The 17,556-nt window shown below is 52.2% G+C and overlaps 1 protein-coding gene across 1 annotated transcript; it reads right to left on the bottom strand.

The window, feature by feature from the left end:
- Positions 1-5,898: 5,898 nt before the first annotated feature.
- JUND (JunD proto-oncogene, AP-1 transcription factor subunit) lies at positions 5,899-7,255 on the bottom strand. The gene has a single exon (XM_054980556.1). The coding sequence runs from the start codon at positions 7,164-7,166 to the stop codon at positions 6,288-6,290; it is 879 nt and encodes a 292-aa protein (XP_054836531.1). The 5' UTR covers positions 7,167-7,255; the 3' UTR covers positions 5,899-6,287.
- Positions 7,256-17,556: the final 10,301 nt, after the last annotated feature.

Here is a 17,556-nt window from a genome sequence, read left to right as displayed (position 1 = left end):
ACTGGGAAATCCAATTTATGCAAATTATTACACCGGTAGGGATGTGTGATTTGGTTCAGGAATACCAAGTATATACCAAAAAAATAGATACTTGGAAATATTCGGGTAAATCCAGATATATTTGGTATATTCAGATAAATCGTTATTTACATTATGGAATTATCCGGATAGATTTAAGAATATCCAGGAATTGTATTTTAAAGATCGCAGCAGGTTTCCCTCCCTTTGGAAGCTTCTCAGGTTTCCTAGGAGGAAGGGGGAGGGAGGAAGCCTGTCTGTGTGGCTAGCCTACCCTATGGCATCGCAAGCCTGGCTGATGCCTTGGTATTACTGCCTTGTGCATATAGATTTTACCAGCTATTTATAGGCAGTAGCCAGCCACTTATTAAAGTTTGCATTTGTTGATTTTGCACCTGTCACTTTAAATCCCTTGGGGATTGACTGCATATATGAGCACTTACAGGATGCCATCATTTTTGAGAGACGCCTTTGGATGCTATAACCAGTGTACAGGACACCTGTACTGTAAGTTTTAATATTTTATTGTATTTAATGAATATATTTATTAGATTATTTATTGGAAAGTTGATGTTGGAATCCTTGTAGTTATGTTTACACCGTGTGAAAGGAGTTGGCAGACATGTTCTTGAAAAAGCGGAGGGAAACGAGGCAACAAGAAGCCAGGCCCGTCAGATGGTGTCTGGAATGATGAATTTCTCCTATAAAAAGCAAATCATTAGACTGATTAATAAAGATTATAATATGGGTGATGACCGTCTCTGGAAGAGTGTTGTTACCTGCCTTGCATATGAACAGGCATTGACAAACGGCTATATATTCTACTGAGTTGTTTAAAAGTGGAATTGAGAGTAAAGAGTGCAAGTAGTTAAGATTCTTATGTTTTCCTTTTTTTCCACTAGGATTCCCTGGTCTGACATTGGTTCTGATGGGCTTGCATTGGCTCTGGGTTCTGCCTGGCATTTTTGAGTGACACTGGTTCTGTTGAGCTTGCAACAGTGTCCCTTGTTTCTGTTTTGGTTCTGCTGATATTCTCTGGTTTGGCATTGGTTCTGTTGATTCAGCTTGCATTAGGACCGGCTTTTGGCCAGGGGTTGTCCTGTCTGCTTGGTTAAGGTTTTTTTGCCCTGGAAAGCCTTGGCATTCTACCCACCCCTACCCAGAAAACAGTGGAGAGTGGTTGGGGCATCTTGTTCAAGGGCCTATAGAACGGGACACCTGAGTCCAATCTTCTTGAAACTTGAAGGAATTTTAGTGGGCAGGAAGGACTTTTTGAGATTGCTTGAAAAATGGCCCCAAGGTTCTCCCCATAGGGAATAATGGCAGCATATATTCATGGTTCTCTAATAAAACCAAATCCTAATAAAGAATCTGACAAGCATATCAGGAATACTGGATATTTATGGTACTTCTGACACCCAGCTCCAAATAAAACAGGGGTGTTTTGCTGCACAAACCTACACTGGTGCCATTTCACTGTTCATTAATTTGTGTTGCATTGTTCACTGCATGTATTTGCACTCTTTGGCATTGCTTTTTATAATCCCATAGGCAAGAAATAAAGTAAATAAATAGCAAAGAGAGGCTTCTATGTTCCCAAGCAGTGGAACTCTGAACGCCACTTCTGAGTGGAGGGAGAGGTTAAAAATAGGCTGCTGCTTTTTGAAACATCTGGCCCAACCCTGGGGGGAAACAGGGGGTCAAACTTTAGTCTGATCCAGCCATGCTTTTCCTTGGATCCAGGCTACCATAGCTTTTAAGATAAACCAGAAGGCACCCATAACTTCTCCCCCCACAAACATACACACCATCCTAGTTTCTGGGGAGATTTTCTATTGATGATTCGAGTAACTCTTGGTTTGTTGTTTTCCCAAAACAAAAGTTAACCATAGATTCATCCTTTTGCAAGTTCTGGGAGGTGAATCAAGAATGACTTAAAATTCACCCCATCACCAATGTAAATTGCTCCTGCAGCTCCATAGGAGAACCAGAACAGCAGCTGCAGCAGCACACCTTACTGGTTGTGGCTGTCCAATCAGAAGCAGCCGCCACAGTCGCGTCTCTCTTGATCACTCTGCGGTTCAGTCTTGCTGAAAGAAATTAAGGTACTGCCAAGCAATTTCCCAGTTGAAATCTTTACACCTTTCCCCCCCATACCTCCATTGCTGAAGGTAGCTCCACAATACAGCACTTGGCTTTCTGAGAAGTAAAAATCCCATTGAATGAAGTAAGAGATTTCCATGTAAAGATGCAGGATCCCTCAATGCTACAATGTGTGTAAGCAATAACAAAGTGGATGGGAAGTAGATTTCAGGACAGGAAAGGAAGCTATGCAGTGTATTATTAACCTGTGGGACTCTCTGCTACAGGATGTAGTGATAGCTGCTGGAATTTAAAGAACATTAGAGAGATTCACCCTAACCTATTGCATGAGAATAAAAATGGAGGAAGAGAACCAGATATACTACTCTGAACTCTACAGAGGGTAGGATAAAATAATGCAAAGAAATTGTTTTGCAAGGAAACCAGAGTAAGAAATTGTCCAGTATCCCTGCCCCCCTCCCCCCAGTTCTTTTCACTTCTAACCAGCTGACGGAAGAACTGCTGAACAGCTACTAACAGGTTGAGTGGCCAGATCCATTGCCAGCAGCTTCCGTTTGCAAAGTTAAAATGCCCACTTGGGATTCCCTGCTGGTTTAGAGGCAGAACTCACCTGTGCAAATGGACCTCGGAAATATAAAGAGAGCAGAGTCCAGCTAGAACAGCCCGAGGGAGGTTCGTCTAACTCCACCAGGTGATCAAGAAGCCAGTAAGGCAGGGGCACAAGGGATGCTCTCCTCACTGTTGATACTTCCCAGACACAACTGCTTTGGGACTTTCCTTTAAACCCTGAGCCCTTACAGACCAGACCAGCCATCCCCGGAGCAAGCCAAGGGCCACCACGGCTCAGGTAATACAGCACAGGGTGGCAAATGGGAGGTCTGACTGGACACTTCTCCGGCCCTTCTTCCATCCTCAGGTCACCATGCATGGCTCTTCCCCTCCTCCACTGTATTCTCACAACAAGGCTGGCAGGTTAGAAAGAACGTGGCTGGGCCAATGTCACATAACTGCATGGCCAGCAGGGATTTGAACCATAGTCGGTAGTCCATTCTACCCACTACATCACACTATTCAAGGCTCTTGTCCTCAACCACCCCCCCGCCCCCAAAACCCGGCAACCACAATTAGAGGATCTTGTGGGGAAAGCCCCTCCTCTGTGCAGGGGCCAGTGCTTGTTAAAGTCTACAATACTACACTGTTTGGATCAATGGTCTAACACAAGCCTACCTTACAAGGCTGTTGGGAGGATGGCATGTATATTTTAAAGCTCTAAAGAAGTACCATTCTAACATCCCTAACAATTTTAATTATCAAACTGAATGGCATAAAGATCTTAATAAAGTACTGACATTAGACAACTGGGAAAAAGTATGGGCATCAAAATTAAATAAATCCTCAACTATATTAACTAAAATACAAAGTTATAAAATTATACATAGGTGGTACCTAACACCCAAAAAAGTCTCCTTAATTTATTCTTCAGCATCGCCCTCTTGTTGGAAGAAATGCAATAATGAGGGTAATTTTGCTCACTGTTGGTGGGAATGTCCCTTGATATCTCGATTTTGGTCAGAAATACTAAATATTATTAAGGAAATAACAGGGTACAGTGTCCCTATGTCACCAAAAGTAATCTTCTTGGGACTGTGGGATCAGACATCAATCTCAAATGTTAGACGAGACCTTATCAACTCTCTCCTGGTGGCAGCTAGGAGTGCAATAGCAACCAAATGGAAAGACCAATCTCCACCTACTACAGAACTTTGGTTTACAAAAATCTGGAACCATTTGATAATGGAAAAAATAACTGACAATCTACATCAGACGGAATATCAATCTTCGGGATCAAACTTATGGGAAAAATGGATCCCATTTTACGAATTCATAGAAGCAAGAGATCTGCAACCTCCCTCTTCACACCACTCATTGTTAATGTATTAAAGTTGAAGCACTGTGTTAATATTTGTAAATGCAATGTATTATATTGGTTTGTTGTTTGATTATTGTTACAGTTCTAAAATTGAATAAAAATATAAATATATATATAAAAAAAGAAGTACCATTTACGTAGGAACGCTGCTCTGCATCCCACCCAGTACAGGTTATGAAGACAAACCATCAAAATGGCAGCCTAAGAGGCCTCTTGCAGAGTCCCTCTCAAGGAAATGTTAATGCTGCACTTTCCAACCAGATGCCGAAGGCATGTGGGAACATTAAGCCCCTAAAGTCAAGATCTGAAATGAACCAGACCAAGGAGTGGGACACAGGAGGGACATCTGCAAGCAGCTGCAATTTGCATTCCCATCCAGCTCCACCTCCCTGCCTTAAGCAGGGTAAGATTTAATAGTCCACAACGGAACATCTGAGAACAAGTTTTGTGCTTGCAAGCAGGCCGGCCAGCAACTCCACCCCAAGGAGGTTCTCTTTCCACAAATCCAAGAAAACTGCTTTAGCAGACAATCTGGGATCCAGCCATAGCTTCAACTCGCTGCTCACTCACCAACTTAGGCAAGTCACTGGCCCTCAACATCTCCTCTTTGTCAGTGTTCCAAGCCACCTGAAAGGCAGCTGGCAGCCACAACAGCTTCTATTTCTGACCCGCACAGTAAGTGGCAATAGCTTCAGCACGGACAAAACAAAGTATCCCTTACACACAAAGCATGACATTTGAAACTTGCGGCCATAGGATGGTAGAGTTTAGAAAAAGTGTGGACATTTTAGAGATATCCACGGAGAAGTGTCTTCATGATGACAGGTAAATTGACATCCATGGTCTGATACAGCCAATGACAAGTAACAGGACTAAACAGCAAAAACAACGGCAGATGGACTCCTCCAGGAAAGGAAACCCACAAACAAGCTGAGACTTTCTGGGGCACACAGCTGGCTGCTGCTGGAAGCAGGACAAGATGGGCACTTGACAACCTGGTATGATATAGTGCCTCTAAACATGAAGGTTCTACTTAGCCGCCCCTAGTAAATATCAAATCTTATTTTAAGCAACAGTTTATCTTAGCAGCCAGCACCATCATCTAAGCCACGTTCAGCTTTAGCCACTCAGCCTAACAAGGAACTGACCAGCACTCATGCCGTCTACCATTTTCAAAACTAAATGCCCACACTGAAATGGCAGCGAGAGAACTGATGGGGGAACTGTGTGTGTGGAGATAAAGGTATCAGCTTCCTAAAAAGAGCAAGATTACTGTCTAGTAGCACCTTAAAGACAAACTAGATTTCCAGGGTATGAGCTTTTGAGAGTTTAACCTCTCTTCGTCAGAAAGCCAGAGGAGTTAGCCATGTTAGTCTGTAGTTGCGAAATAGTAAAAAGTCCAGTAGCACCTTTTAAGAAAACTTATGCCTCAATAAAGTTGGTTAGTCTTAAAGGTGCTACTGGACTTTTTACTATTCATCAGAAAGAAGGCTATGTTTCCAGTTTGCAGATTCTACTCCTTGTTATCTGGCTAAGTTACTTTGATTCACACACCCTGGAAATCTAGTTGGTCTTTTAAGGTGCTCCTGGACCCGAATTTTGCTCTTTGCTACAGACCAACATGGCTACCCACCCGAAACCACCTTCCTAGAAAATTAGTCAATGCCCCCCCACCTCCCCGCAGTAGGACTCGGTTCCTAAAAGAGACACCAGAGGGCGCTTGCGACACGGCTTTGGCCTGCAACGCCTCGCTGAGGGCTTGAAGGGGGGCCAGAGCAAGAAACCTACACATCCTGTCCCAAAGCCACCTCCCTTTTCCGTTCAAAAACCAGACGAGACATTTTAACTCCTGCAATAAGATTTATGGAATGTGATGCATACAAGGCCAAAAAAAGAGAAAAAGGGCCCCACGACAAGAAAAAATGACGGGGCCGAATATTAACATAAATACGGTACGGCCGAAGCCATATTTCGTGAGAAGCCGGGGCGGCGTCCAGCCAAAGTCCTGGGCCCAACCAAGGGGAGTGGCGCAGGCGCCTTCGAGCAGCCAGCCCCCCCCCCCGCAGTTCCGTCCATGTGCGGCTCCTCTGCCCGGGAGGCGCTCCGCCGCCCTCCCCAGCAGCCCGTGTCCAAAGCGCAGAAGCCGCGACGGCGCCCCCCGCCCCAGGAAGTCCGGCGCGCAGAGGCCGGGCGCGCTGCTGGTCTGCTCCGGGGCGCCCCGCGGGCAGGCGCGGGCTCAGTAGGCCGGCACCTGGTGGGGCTGGGGCAGGAGCTGGCAGCCGCTGTTGACGTGGCTGAGCACCTTCTGCTTGAGCTGCGCCACCTGCTCGCGCAGCAGGCTGGCCGTGGAGGCCAGCTCGGTGTTCTGGCTCTTGAGGCTCTTGACCTTCTCCTCCAGGCGCGAGATGCGCTCCAGCTTCCGCCGCCGGCACTTGGAGGCGGCGATGCGGTTCCGCAGCCGCTTGCGCTCCGCCTTGATGCGCTCCTGCGTGTCCATGTCGATGGGCGAGAGCGGAGGGCTCTCGCCGAAGCTGCCCACCTCCGGCACGGTCTGCGGCTCGTCCTTGGGCGGCGGGCCGGGCAGCCGCGCCGGCGCTCCGGCGAAGGGGCCCCCCTCGCCCGCGTAGCCGCCGCCGAAGCTGCTCAGGTTGGCGTAGATGGGCGGCTCCGGGGCCGGGCCGGCGGGCGAGGGCAGCTCGGGCCCCGCCACGCCGCCCAGCTGGCTCTGCTGGTGCAGGTCCTCCAGCGCCTTGACGAAGCCGGCGGCGAACTCCTGCTCGTCGGGGCCCTTGGCAAACGGGAAGGCGCCGGCGCCGCTGGTCGGCGTGGTGGTCACCAGCCCGTTCGACTGGATGATGAGCCGCTCCAGCTCGGGCGAGGCCAGCTTGAGAAGGCCCAGCTCCGGCGAGGCGGCGGCGGCCAGCAGCGCCGCCGGGCCGCCGCCGTCGGGCGCCTTCAGGCCGGCCGCCGCCGCCACCTGCTCGCCCAGCGCCAAGGCCAGCGCCTCCTTCTTCATCATGGTGCCGGCGCCGCCGTCGGGGAAGGGCTGCAGCAGGCCGGGGCTGGGAGGCGCCAGGGCCGTCAGCACCTCGTCATGGTAGAAGGGAATGTCCATCCTCGCCCCCGCCGGCTGTGGCGGGGGGGGGGGCGCGGAGACCGACGTGCGGACGACGCTCGCGCCTCCCGCCTGCCCTCTTCCGCCCGCGCGCGTCTTAAGCGGCCGCCTGCCTCCGCGCCGCCACTTTATAGCCTGCGCTGGCTCGATGAGCTCACCGCGTACGCCTCCCATTGGCTGTAGATGACGTCTCGCGGGAAGCGGATTTGCATAGGGGCGGGGGTGGACCGGCCACGCCCCTTCGCGCCCGGCTCCCTCCCCCCTGGCGCCCCGTCGCCGAGGCGACCGACTCCGTAAACTGCACAACAGCGCGCGGCCTCTTGGGCTGATGTCATCGAGGGGAGCCACGTGGTGTTTGCTCAAGGGCGGGGCGGCTCGCTGCGCTCAGCTTGGAGCGCGGAGGTCGTTGCTGTTGTTGTTCTTATTGGTTGCGCTCCCCGCAAACACAGACCGTGCACCGAGGGGCTCATTGTTACTAGCATAGCAAGGACTGAGGAGCGTCCCGATGCGTCTGGCTACAAGCCCGGCATCCCGAAACCAACTCTTGTCCGGCGGCAAGGCCAATGGCAGGGGGCCCGGAGGCCCAAGCCTCCCCCAGCAGCCGGGACGGGCATTGTCTTCATGACGAAGCGTCCTCCGCGGCTCATTTCTCGTCCATTAATATAATTCCTTTTCTGCCGAATCCCACGAATGCCGCTAACATTCCCCTAGGCAGCGAGTTCCACCGTGCATTGACTGAAGAAGGGCCTTCTTCCACCTGCTCTCAGCGGACTATTGTGCTAACATTGGGGAGAGAGAGAGAAAGTTATCCCTGCTCTCTCCAGATGTACAACTCCATTAGTCTTTTTTTCTGAATCGAAAAGGCTCAAGCATTTTAACCATGAATTAACTGCTTCACTTTACAGGGAAACCGTGATGAAAAACAAGTCCTGCCCCTCCCCCGCCCAAATCGGATCAAAGCCTCATAGCTTTGGGGGTGCAGAAGGGCTGCTGCTTGCCCCTTGGATTGGCCCAAGCCAGAGAGGAGCCTCCGGGGGCTTCCAGGCCGAGCCCACTGGTTGAGACCCGGCTTGGCCTTACAAGCTTTGCTGGAGCACGGGGGGGGGGGCTTCTTCCACCTCCAGGAAGCCAATCAAGACTTGGAAGTACGGAGGGAGGGGCCCCTTTGGGAAGGGGGTAGAAGAAGAAGGTTAACTGGGAGCAGATGTGGGGGCTGGCAACGGATCTTTCCCTGGGAGCAGAAGAAGCCCAAGTGACCCGCTCTTCCAGGCTCCCAATTAATCAGACTGAAACATGCAAAGGCGTTAAAACCGATTGCAGGATAGTGGAGCTTTCTATCGCAGCATCAGCAGCCTGCCAAAAGAACCTTTTCAGTGGGACTCGGGACCATCTGCTTGCCTTGATTTGGAGTGGGGGTGCTGAGACAAAGAACAGGAACATAGGATGGGGGAGGGTCCTTGCTGTCTCCCACTCAGAGCCGAGCTACAAGTGATGCCTTACACAGGTTGGACACTTGTCAGCTTCCCTCAAGTTTTGATGGGAAATGTAGGCGTCCTGGTCTTGGCTCTCCATTACAGCTGCAAGACCAGGATGCCTACATTTCCCATCAAAACTTGATGGAAGCTGACAAGTGTCCAACCTGTGTCAGGCGTCACTTGTAGTTTGGCTCTCAGTCCACTGTTTTGATGCTCTGGAGTGCCTGGGAAGGAGAGAGCAGTCACCTCTGAAATTAAAACATCTTCCTATGAATAATGGCTTGGACAAGTCAGAGACAGCCACTGGAGAAACCGAGAATTTTGGAGCCCTTTCGCCATGAACAGGCCAGAGACGCACACAGAGAATTCTCTCAGCTCAGACTACTTAGCTGGTTTCCCAGTCTGGCTTTCCTGCTCTCCCCGCTGAGGCTGCTGTGGTGGAAGGCTTTCCTACACAGCTGCAATGGAGCTTCTGCAGTGTTCACCCTACCCAGCTGCTCCCATGCTGCTGGCGGACTTTTTGACATGCTGAGATGCTACTACGCTGGGTACGTCAATATGTCCTTAAGGAAGTTTCTCTCTGTGGTGTATGTTTGGGAAAGATCTGAGGTGCTCAAATAGACCAGGATATAATGGAAAAGCGGTGGCGGGGGGGAGGAATGCCCACTTTGGTGCAGGAAGTGCACCTGTGTGTGTGTGTGTGAGAGAGATTTCCTCAGCACTCAAATAGCAACAGTGGTGCCTTTTGGAAAATGGGATCCTTTCCCTCAGCAAGTGAGGTAATTGCAATTGCACCAGCGGAGGATGAATATAGCTCAGCGGTGGAGCAGCACCATGGAAGGCCTGGGTTCAGTTTTGGGCCTTTCCAGTTAAAGGGCCTCAGGTAGCAGAAATTATGGAAGGCCCTTCTCTCTTTGAGACTGTAGACAACCATGGTCATTTAGAGGAGACACTTCTGAGCTAGCTGGGTCAAGATTTCAGTTTCTGAGATGGTGGCAGATGCTGGGAAGGAGCTTTCTTTGCTCTAGACTACGCAGAGCTGTGGCCAGCCAGAGGAGACTGAGCTCAGTGCGCCAAGGTGCACCTGGGGCTTCATGTTTTCATAGTTCTGTGGTGGATCCCCTGCTCTGCACACAGAAGGTCCCTGGCTCCTCCTCCAGCTGAAGACTCTGTGGTAATAGGAGCGCCAGTCCTGGGACAGACAGACCAGTGCACGGACCCAACATGGCTGGTTTCGTTTTGTAGCGCAGCTCTGCCCCAATTTGGAGCTCATCCTGTCTTGCAGCTGAACTTCAGCCACCCAGGAGGGGACTTGCTGAAGATGGTTTATCGATAGCAAAATAGCAAATCTACACTTTGTGTAGATTTCTGACCTCTGTTGACAGTGAGCTTTGGTTTTATGCCTCTGAGCATATGCAGGGTGATTTCCCCTGCAGGCTGAATGATCCCCACCCCTGTATGCACCATATCTCAGTCTTCGGCAGGAACAGAGGTCACTTTCAAAACTCTTGTTAGCACTCGGCGGCAAGCTTTCCCCCCTCCTGTTCAGACTTTTGCACTTTTTAAGAGCTAAGAATCCAGTAGCACCTTTAAGACTAACCAACTTTATTGTAGCATAAGCTTTCGAGAACCACAGCTCTCTTTGTCAGATGCGTCTGACGAAGACAGCTGTGGTTCTCGAAAGCTTATGCTACAATCAAGTTGGTTAGACTTAAAGGTGCTACTGGACTCTTTACTATTTTGCGACTACAGACTAACACGGCTAACTCCTCTGGTTTTAAGAGCTAGTAATTCGGCTGCCTCCTTGCTTGGGTGGGTAGATCTATGCAAACTGGCTGGTTTGTTGGGAGCTTCTAAAGACGGGAGCAGGGTGGGGAGGGATTAACTGGCAGCCCCACAGGAGGAGAGTACTTGACTGGGAGAGGATTTCAAGCAAAAGCAAATCCAGCTGTAGCACAGCCACTTTTAGACCTGGCCTAGGGTGGATATTGGTGTTTTGCCGCAAGCTGAATCACTGAGCTTGGCCTTTTGCTATGGGAGGAGATGACAGCCAGGCCACTGGTTGGGCATCCGTGACAGCTGGAAGGGGTGTGCCCTCTCTTGGCCCTCTCCAGGTCTCCCTCCCCCAGTGAGGTCAGGCTCCTTCAGGGGCCTCTCAGCCAAAGAGATCAGCTTCTCTTTAACTCCTTACCAGCTGAACACAGTGCTCCAGCTGCTGGCCTGGCTGCCCCACGATGCCGGCAAGAGCGCCGCCAGCTGCACTTTGCCAATCCTGCCTTGCTAGAAAGGCAGAAACAGAGCTTGGACGCGTCTCCCCCTTGGAGAACAGTGGTCAGCATTACGGTGCCCTCGGAGAGATGCCTGGTTCCCTGCCTTTGGGATTCTGCACAGTTCCGGTCCCCTCTCTCTCTCAAATGAGCTGGGATAGGGGCCGAAAAAGGACCCCCAAATGACCCAGGACTTGGAGCACCTTCCCAAGTTGAAAGGCTGAAGCACTGGGGGCTTTTCAGTGGAGAGAAAACGGGGTTTGTAAAATGAGGCACGTTGTGGGTAGTGATGCCTTGAGGGCTGGACTTTGCGGTGGAAATTCAGGGTCCTTGATTGCAGCTTAGGAGCTGCCCCCCCCAGCAGCTGCTTTGCATGTAAAGAGGATCTGAAATCGTTTAACTGCACCACTAAGAACCTTTTCCTCCCTTTCCAGCCATACTGCAATTTGAAAACACCCCATGAAATCAAGGGGCTTCAGGAGTGCTTCTCTGCCCAGGGCTTGAGTGATCATGGCCACAGGCGGTAGTGATGTCTGTTGGTTTAGGAGGCTACAAAAAGGTGGCAGGCATGAGGGGAAAGAGGAAGACCCAAAGCAAGATTGTGGGACTCCACAAAGGAAGCCACGTCCTCCAGTTTGCAAGATCCGAGCAAGGCTGTTAAGATGGTTGTTGTGGATTCTCCGGGCTGTGTAGCCGTGGTCTTGGCATTGTAGTTCCTGAGGCTGTTAAGGATAGGACGTTCTGGAGGTCTTTCATTCATAGGGTTGCCATGAATTGGCGCATCACACGCACAAAAGGGGACTCGGCTGGAAGTGTCAATGCATGGAGAAAAAGAACACCTGCACGGATGTTTAACTGCACGCCCCCCCCCCGTGCTGAGGCAGTGTACAGGAGGACCGGCTGCTGGCGGGGGCGAGAGCCGGGCAGGCTTGGCCTCCAGTCCAGACCTCTGCTCGAGAGCAGCTCTCCCGCCGCCTGGCCCCGCCGCCTCCGGGCCCGCAGAAGGCGCCTTCGCTGCCTCTCTGGCTGCTTCACCAGGCCCCGGGGGCGGGCAGAGGCAGGAAGCCGGGCTGGAGACCCAGGCCGGGCGGGCCGAGGGCGTCGAGAGCCCCCACGGAGCACGGCCGCCGTCGCCCCCTTCTCCGGGCCTCGTGCGTCACCCGAGGCGGCCGCTGAGCGCTCACTGGCCGGGCAGGAAGGGGTTCAGGCGGCCGCGCGCGTCAGCGGCGGGGAGGGGACGAGTGCGTCACGGTGACGTCGGTCCGGGCCTGGGGCGCGCGCGGGGAGGAGGCGCGCCCCCGCAGAGGCGCGGGCGCGGCGGCCTTCTCCCCCGAGGAGGCCCGGGAAGGGCGCGGGGCGTCGCTGGCCTGGCCTGGCCCGGCGCCCTGGGGCTCCGCCTCGGGCCGCCGCCTGCGCTTGCCGGGGCAGGGCTCTGGCCTCGGAGCGCCGCCCGCGGCTTCCCAGGAGCCTGACCGGCTGAACGGCTGCCTGGCCCGCAGCTCCTCAGGCCAGAGCCGGCGGGGCCGAGCGCAGCGTTTCCGTGCTGGAAAGGGGAGGCGGGAGGCTTGCTTGGGCGCCTCTGTTTCGCCCGCGACCGGGAGAGCGGCTGGGTCAGGCGCGTCCCCTCCCGGCAGGGCAGGCGTGCCCGCCAGAGGCTGGGCGGGGGTGAGATGGTATCGCCTTCCCTCCCTGCCTCCTCCACACCCAGGGCTGAGGCATGGAAAATCCACGGGAGAAGGAAAACCAGCCGGTGCAGAGGGAGGGACTGCCTGGCAGGGGCCCCAAGGAACTCTCCAGCTGGTTGCATAAGCGATACCTTCACGGTTGTTGTTTATTATTAATAATAATAGGGAGGAAGGCATCGCTGGAGAGTGCAGCTAATGTGAGCGAAGTTCTAGCCAGTACTTGGCTTGCAGAGCCGGTCATTTCCACACTGCACGTTCAGCCCTGCGTGGCTGCTTCTGGGGAAGGCATCGCTGCCCTGCTTCTCCACGACATTGTGGTGCTCTCAGGCACTTTGTGGCTTCTCCCAGGCTTTCCTGCAGTCCTAAAGTTGCTTTATCAGGACATTTCAAGAAGATTGTAGCAAAGCAGGCAGCTGTCCTGTAGATGCCTGTCCTGTGAACCTCTTACCTGCTCCTGCCCACATCAGTCCTATTCCCTCTCCAATCACTATAGTTGTTGTAATGTTAGAGTAATGTGCAGGGAAAAGGCTTCCGCAGGGGACTAGAGAAGAGAAAATGTGGGGAGATGTCAGCAGCAGCTGCAACGTCAACACAAAAACCAAAGCTGGGTGGAAAGATTGCAGGAGAAGAAAAAAAAAACCCGGTTGGATATAGAGTCCAGTAGCACCTTTAAGACTAACCAACTTCAATGTAGCATAAGCTTTTGAGAACCATAGCTCTGTTCGTCAGATGCATCTGATGAAGAGAGCTGTGGTTCTCAAAAGCTATTGCTACAATAAAGTTGCATCTGACAAAGCTGTGGTTCTCAAAAGCTTATAAAATTTATTAACTTACTTCATTTATACTCCACCTTTCTCCTAAACAGGGACCCAAAGCAACTTAAAACCATTTCCCTCTCCTCCGTTTTATCCTCACAACAACCCTGTGAAGTAGGTTAGGCTGCTTGAGTGGCCCAAGGTCACCCAGCAATCTTCCATGGCTGAGTAGGGCTTTGAACTTGAGTGTCTCAGATCCTAGTCCAACCCTGACTACTACACCACATAGGTAGAACATTCATGAAGTGTTGTAATATATTCCTATTACCTTTATAAAAAATGTTTAAAAAAGCCATAAAAATGAAAGTTCAAAAACTAGCAAAAGTTTGGATAGAGCACCTATTTGTGGGCAGCAGAGCTGCTCATGCCAGGAAATATTTCCCATTACGGAGCATCCCTTGAAATAGGAAGCAAGCAAAATCACAGCCCTCTTCCATATGGGGCTTTTGTTATGGCTTGCCAAGCTATACAGGAGATTTAAGAGGGGGGGGATGCAAGCCAGAGACTTATCTGCAGAAAGAGGAAATCCTGGGCTAAAGCAGCGTACCCAGCCCCTTCCCTTGTGCTGCAGAGCACGTCCCTGTCAGGCCCATAATTAGCAGCCTGGGGCAGATTTTGTGGTTGGAGGGACAGGCTTAGACTTTCAGAGCTGGTGAGACATGTTCAGCGCTTGCTCCAGAAGGTGGGCAGTGAGTTTCAGTGCCCAAGCACTGCACCCATAAGCCAAGAGGTGCTGGGGGTCCAGCTTGAGTTCCTCTCCAATTTCTGAAGTGGCCAGATACATCTGCATTTGGGAAAGGCCCTCTGCACATGCTCAGAGACCCTGCTTCCATTATCACTATGCCTCTCTTATGTGAATAAAAAGGACTAGTGCCAGCTTAGCATATTCAATTAAATGTTATAAAAATGATAAATCCTCTGAGACCTGTGGCAGTTTGGGCTACTTGGGGCTACGTTGACATTTTGCATCCCATGACCACCACTTCCTGAGACAGCCTCTTCAGTCACAGGCCTCCAAGAGGTCCTTTGCCTTCCCATCCTTTACTTCCTACTCCTCCGTGGCCCATTGCTGCTGTCTGTGCAGCTGGGATGTTTGTAAACATTCCGTAACATTGTTACTGCCCAGCTTTCATTTTGCTAATAGTGTTTACCAGTCCAGAAGCAGACTGCTGGATCGTACAACACCTCGGTCCTTCTAGGTCAGCATTGTCTACTGAGGCTGGCAGCAGCTCCCGGTGTCTCAGGTGGTCTTTTTCATCACTCACTACCTGACCCGTTGAACTAGAGATGCCCTGGAACATTCTGCAGACACGGCAAATGCATTGCCCCCGAGCTACAGCTTCTCCCTATAGACAAGATGGATGTTTAATTGTATGCCTTTACCGTGGCCCTCTCCCTGCTTCTATGGTGTGGTTCCTCTCAGTGCTGGACTCGCCTTTCAAATTTGATTGCAGCTGGAGAGTAAAAGGCCAGGCTTGCTCCCCTCCCTGTGCAAGCCTCTTGAATTCCATATTGCGCTGTGCTCCAAATTGCCCCCCCTCCACCTCTATCTGGAGACCTCCAGGCTTCAGCACGCTGGGAGGGGATCCTTGGCCTCGCCCCTTTGCACATGGTGCCCCCCACCCCCCACCCGCTCTCATTGGATGCTGCTAAATGAAAAGCAGCTGGCAGGGGCTGCAATCCACTCCAGGCCTTCCCTGGCAGCATCCCAACGATGAGAGCAGCTCTTTCTGGGAGAGAGGGAGAGGGCTGAGCCCAGCCCTGCTGGGGCTGCAATTTCACTGCATAGGCACCTGGCAATTAAGCAGCAGGCGTTCCCTACTCTCCCCCTCCAGGGAGGCTGGCAACAGCCTCTGGTGTCCATGGCAACCAGGTTGCGCCAGAGCCATGGTGACGCCTTGGGATCACGTATTCCCCCAGCTGTGGTTGTTCAGAGACAGACAACTGGGTCAGTTGAATGACGACCCACCAGCAAACAAACAGGCTGGGAGCCGACAGCCTCTTCTGGGAGACCCACCCACTTCTCCCTTTTGGACATCAGCGGAAAGCTAACAAATGGTTGTAGAGGGGAGCCCAATAGTGAGGCAAAAACTTTTGGTTACGGGCCATGCAAAGCAACAAAGCAACAAGCAGTCGGCTGTTTTAGGCAGGAGAACTAGAAATGTGCCCCACTGGCTGTTTACTTGAATTTCTCCTTCCCCTTGCCCTGGCCACCTCTCTTTTGGTGCAGACATCAAGTGGGATCCTCTGCAAAGCTAAAATGCCAGCTTCCCACCCTTGGGCCAGTCAGCATCTCTTAGATGTGTCCGCCCTATCCAAAAAATGAGCTGGACATTCACAACAACAAAATTAACCACTTGATGGACGATGAGCCTTGGGACTTTCTATCTCAAAGCGTAATAGCCCAATTCCGCTCGCCCACAGTGGACATGGCAGTTCCCAAGGCAGGTCCCACTCTATTCTTAGCACTGGAGCTAGAGCAGGACTGTTCTCAGCTGCCCCTTCGAGCTGCTGTCTGGGTCACGTATATATAGATATATAGACACACGCACATGCCTGAGAACAGCCTTTGTGAAGGAGGTTGCAGGCTTCTTTTCTAGACCCCTACTCTTGGGGAAAGGGTGCCAAAGAGGGAAACGGGAGAGGGGCCAGATGCTGACCTCTCTCAGTTTAGAACACAAGACTCTTGGCTCCAAGTTGGGCAGCCCTTTCCTGACTTTGAGGGCTCCTGCTGGCTCACCAAGGCTTCAGTTGGCTTAGGGCCCTCTATTAAGTGCTTAGGGGCAAGGACAGCCTCATCCCTAGGGCAGAGGCAGGACCGGTCTTGGCAAGTCTGTCCTCACCACAGATCCATACCAATGCAGAGCAGCAGGTACTGCCAGCTTAGCAGGTGGCTTCCTCCCTCCCTCCCTCCCTCCCTCCAGCAGGGGTCGGGGGGGGCATTTGCTTCTCTCCTAGGGAAGAGTCTCTAGAGGCTGTTCCACTACAACCCCCTTTTGCCCTATCTGGCAGTCTCCTAAGCAGGATAAAAGGAAGGAACCAGCTGATCTCCAAACAGATGAAGCTGCCTTCCCAGCTCCTTCCATACTGCTACACAACACCTGTGCCCCCTCACTGAAGACAAGCCTGTCCCCTCCCCCTTCTGCACAGCTAGGGCTCTACCGCAGAGCCCGCCCCCTCCCACATGCTGAGGGCCAGGTCAAACCCTGGGGAGCCAGCACGCAGCAGCTCTTCTTTCTCTGGCTAAGCCCCGAGCTTCCTCGGAGATGCATCCAGCTCTGGTTTGCACCTGCCCTGGCTCTCTCCAACAGCTGTCTCCTCCTGCTAAACTTGGAGGCCTGATCCTGACACTTGGAAGCAAAGCCCAGGCACTCAGGCCTGACTCTGGTGCCAAGCTGTCAAGGCGGTGTGGGGGGGGGTGTTTGGAAAAGCAGCTTTGGACCCTCTGGCTGAGCCCCCGGCTGCCCTTGCTCTTGGCAGGCACCCAGCCACGGAGGGCACAGCCCCTTGCGACAAACCAGAAGGAAGAGACAGCAAAACAAAGGACAAGGTGGAGGAGGAGAAGGAGGTATTTTTAGTTGCTCAACGCCAGCCTTTGCCTGCCTGGGTGACTCCTCCTCATATTCAGTGAGCGAGTCACCAACAGGCAGAGCTCACGCCATTCTCCATGCGCACTCCACAGAAATGTGTTAAGAGTACAGCAGCCGTACTCTGGGGGGGGGGGTGGATTCTTGCTCCCAAAAAACTCCATAGGAGGGCACTAACAGCCCTGTAGAAAGGGAAACATGAAGAAGTGGCTGATGGTGGTAGACAAGCAGGGTCCACTACCAACCCCATCTTAGGCAGAGCCCTCCACAGAAGGACAGGCTGAATTTCATGGGCCTGCAACAGCCCTTGCTGACAGCTTTGGAAAGAGAAAGAAAACCCAGTTCCAGATACCTGCAGAACTAAGAGGGAAGGCACAAGGCTGCCGCCCTGTTCATGACCATTTGGTGGGTCGTGATGGGGCTGGTTCCCTGTGGAAAGAGATCAAGGGGGGCAGAAAAGGAGACACGTGGTCCTGCTTACAATGCTAGCCCTGCTAAAGAACAGTCCAGGTCGTGTCCACCTTTGGCACAGGCTTGTTCCCACTGCCTTGCACAATCAGA

This window comes from Eublepharis macularius, chromosome 5, assembly GCF_028583425.1.
Source record: "Eublepharis macularius isolate TG4126 chromosome 5, MPM_Emac_v1.0, whole genome shotgun sequence".
Classification (NCBI taxonomy): Eukaryota; Metazoa; Chordata; class Lepidosauria; order Squamata; family Eublepharidae; genus Eublepharis; species Eublepharis macularius.
Note: the sequence above shows the minus strand (reverse complement) of the source record. Positions and strands in the feature narration are given on the sequence as shown.

Bases quoted from the DNA above. Each gene is read 5' to 3' on its own strand.
- JUND (XM_054980556.1), bottom strand. From the start codon at position 7,166: ATGGACATTCCCTTCTACCATGACGAGGTGCTGACGGCCCTGGCGCCT.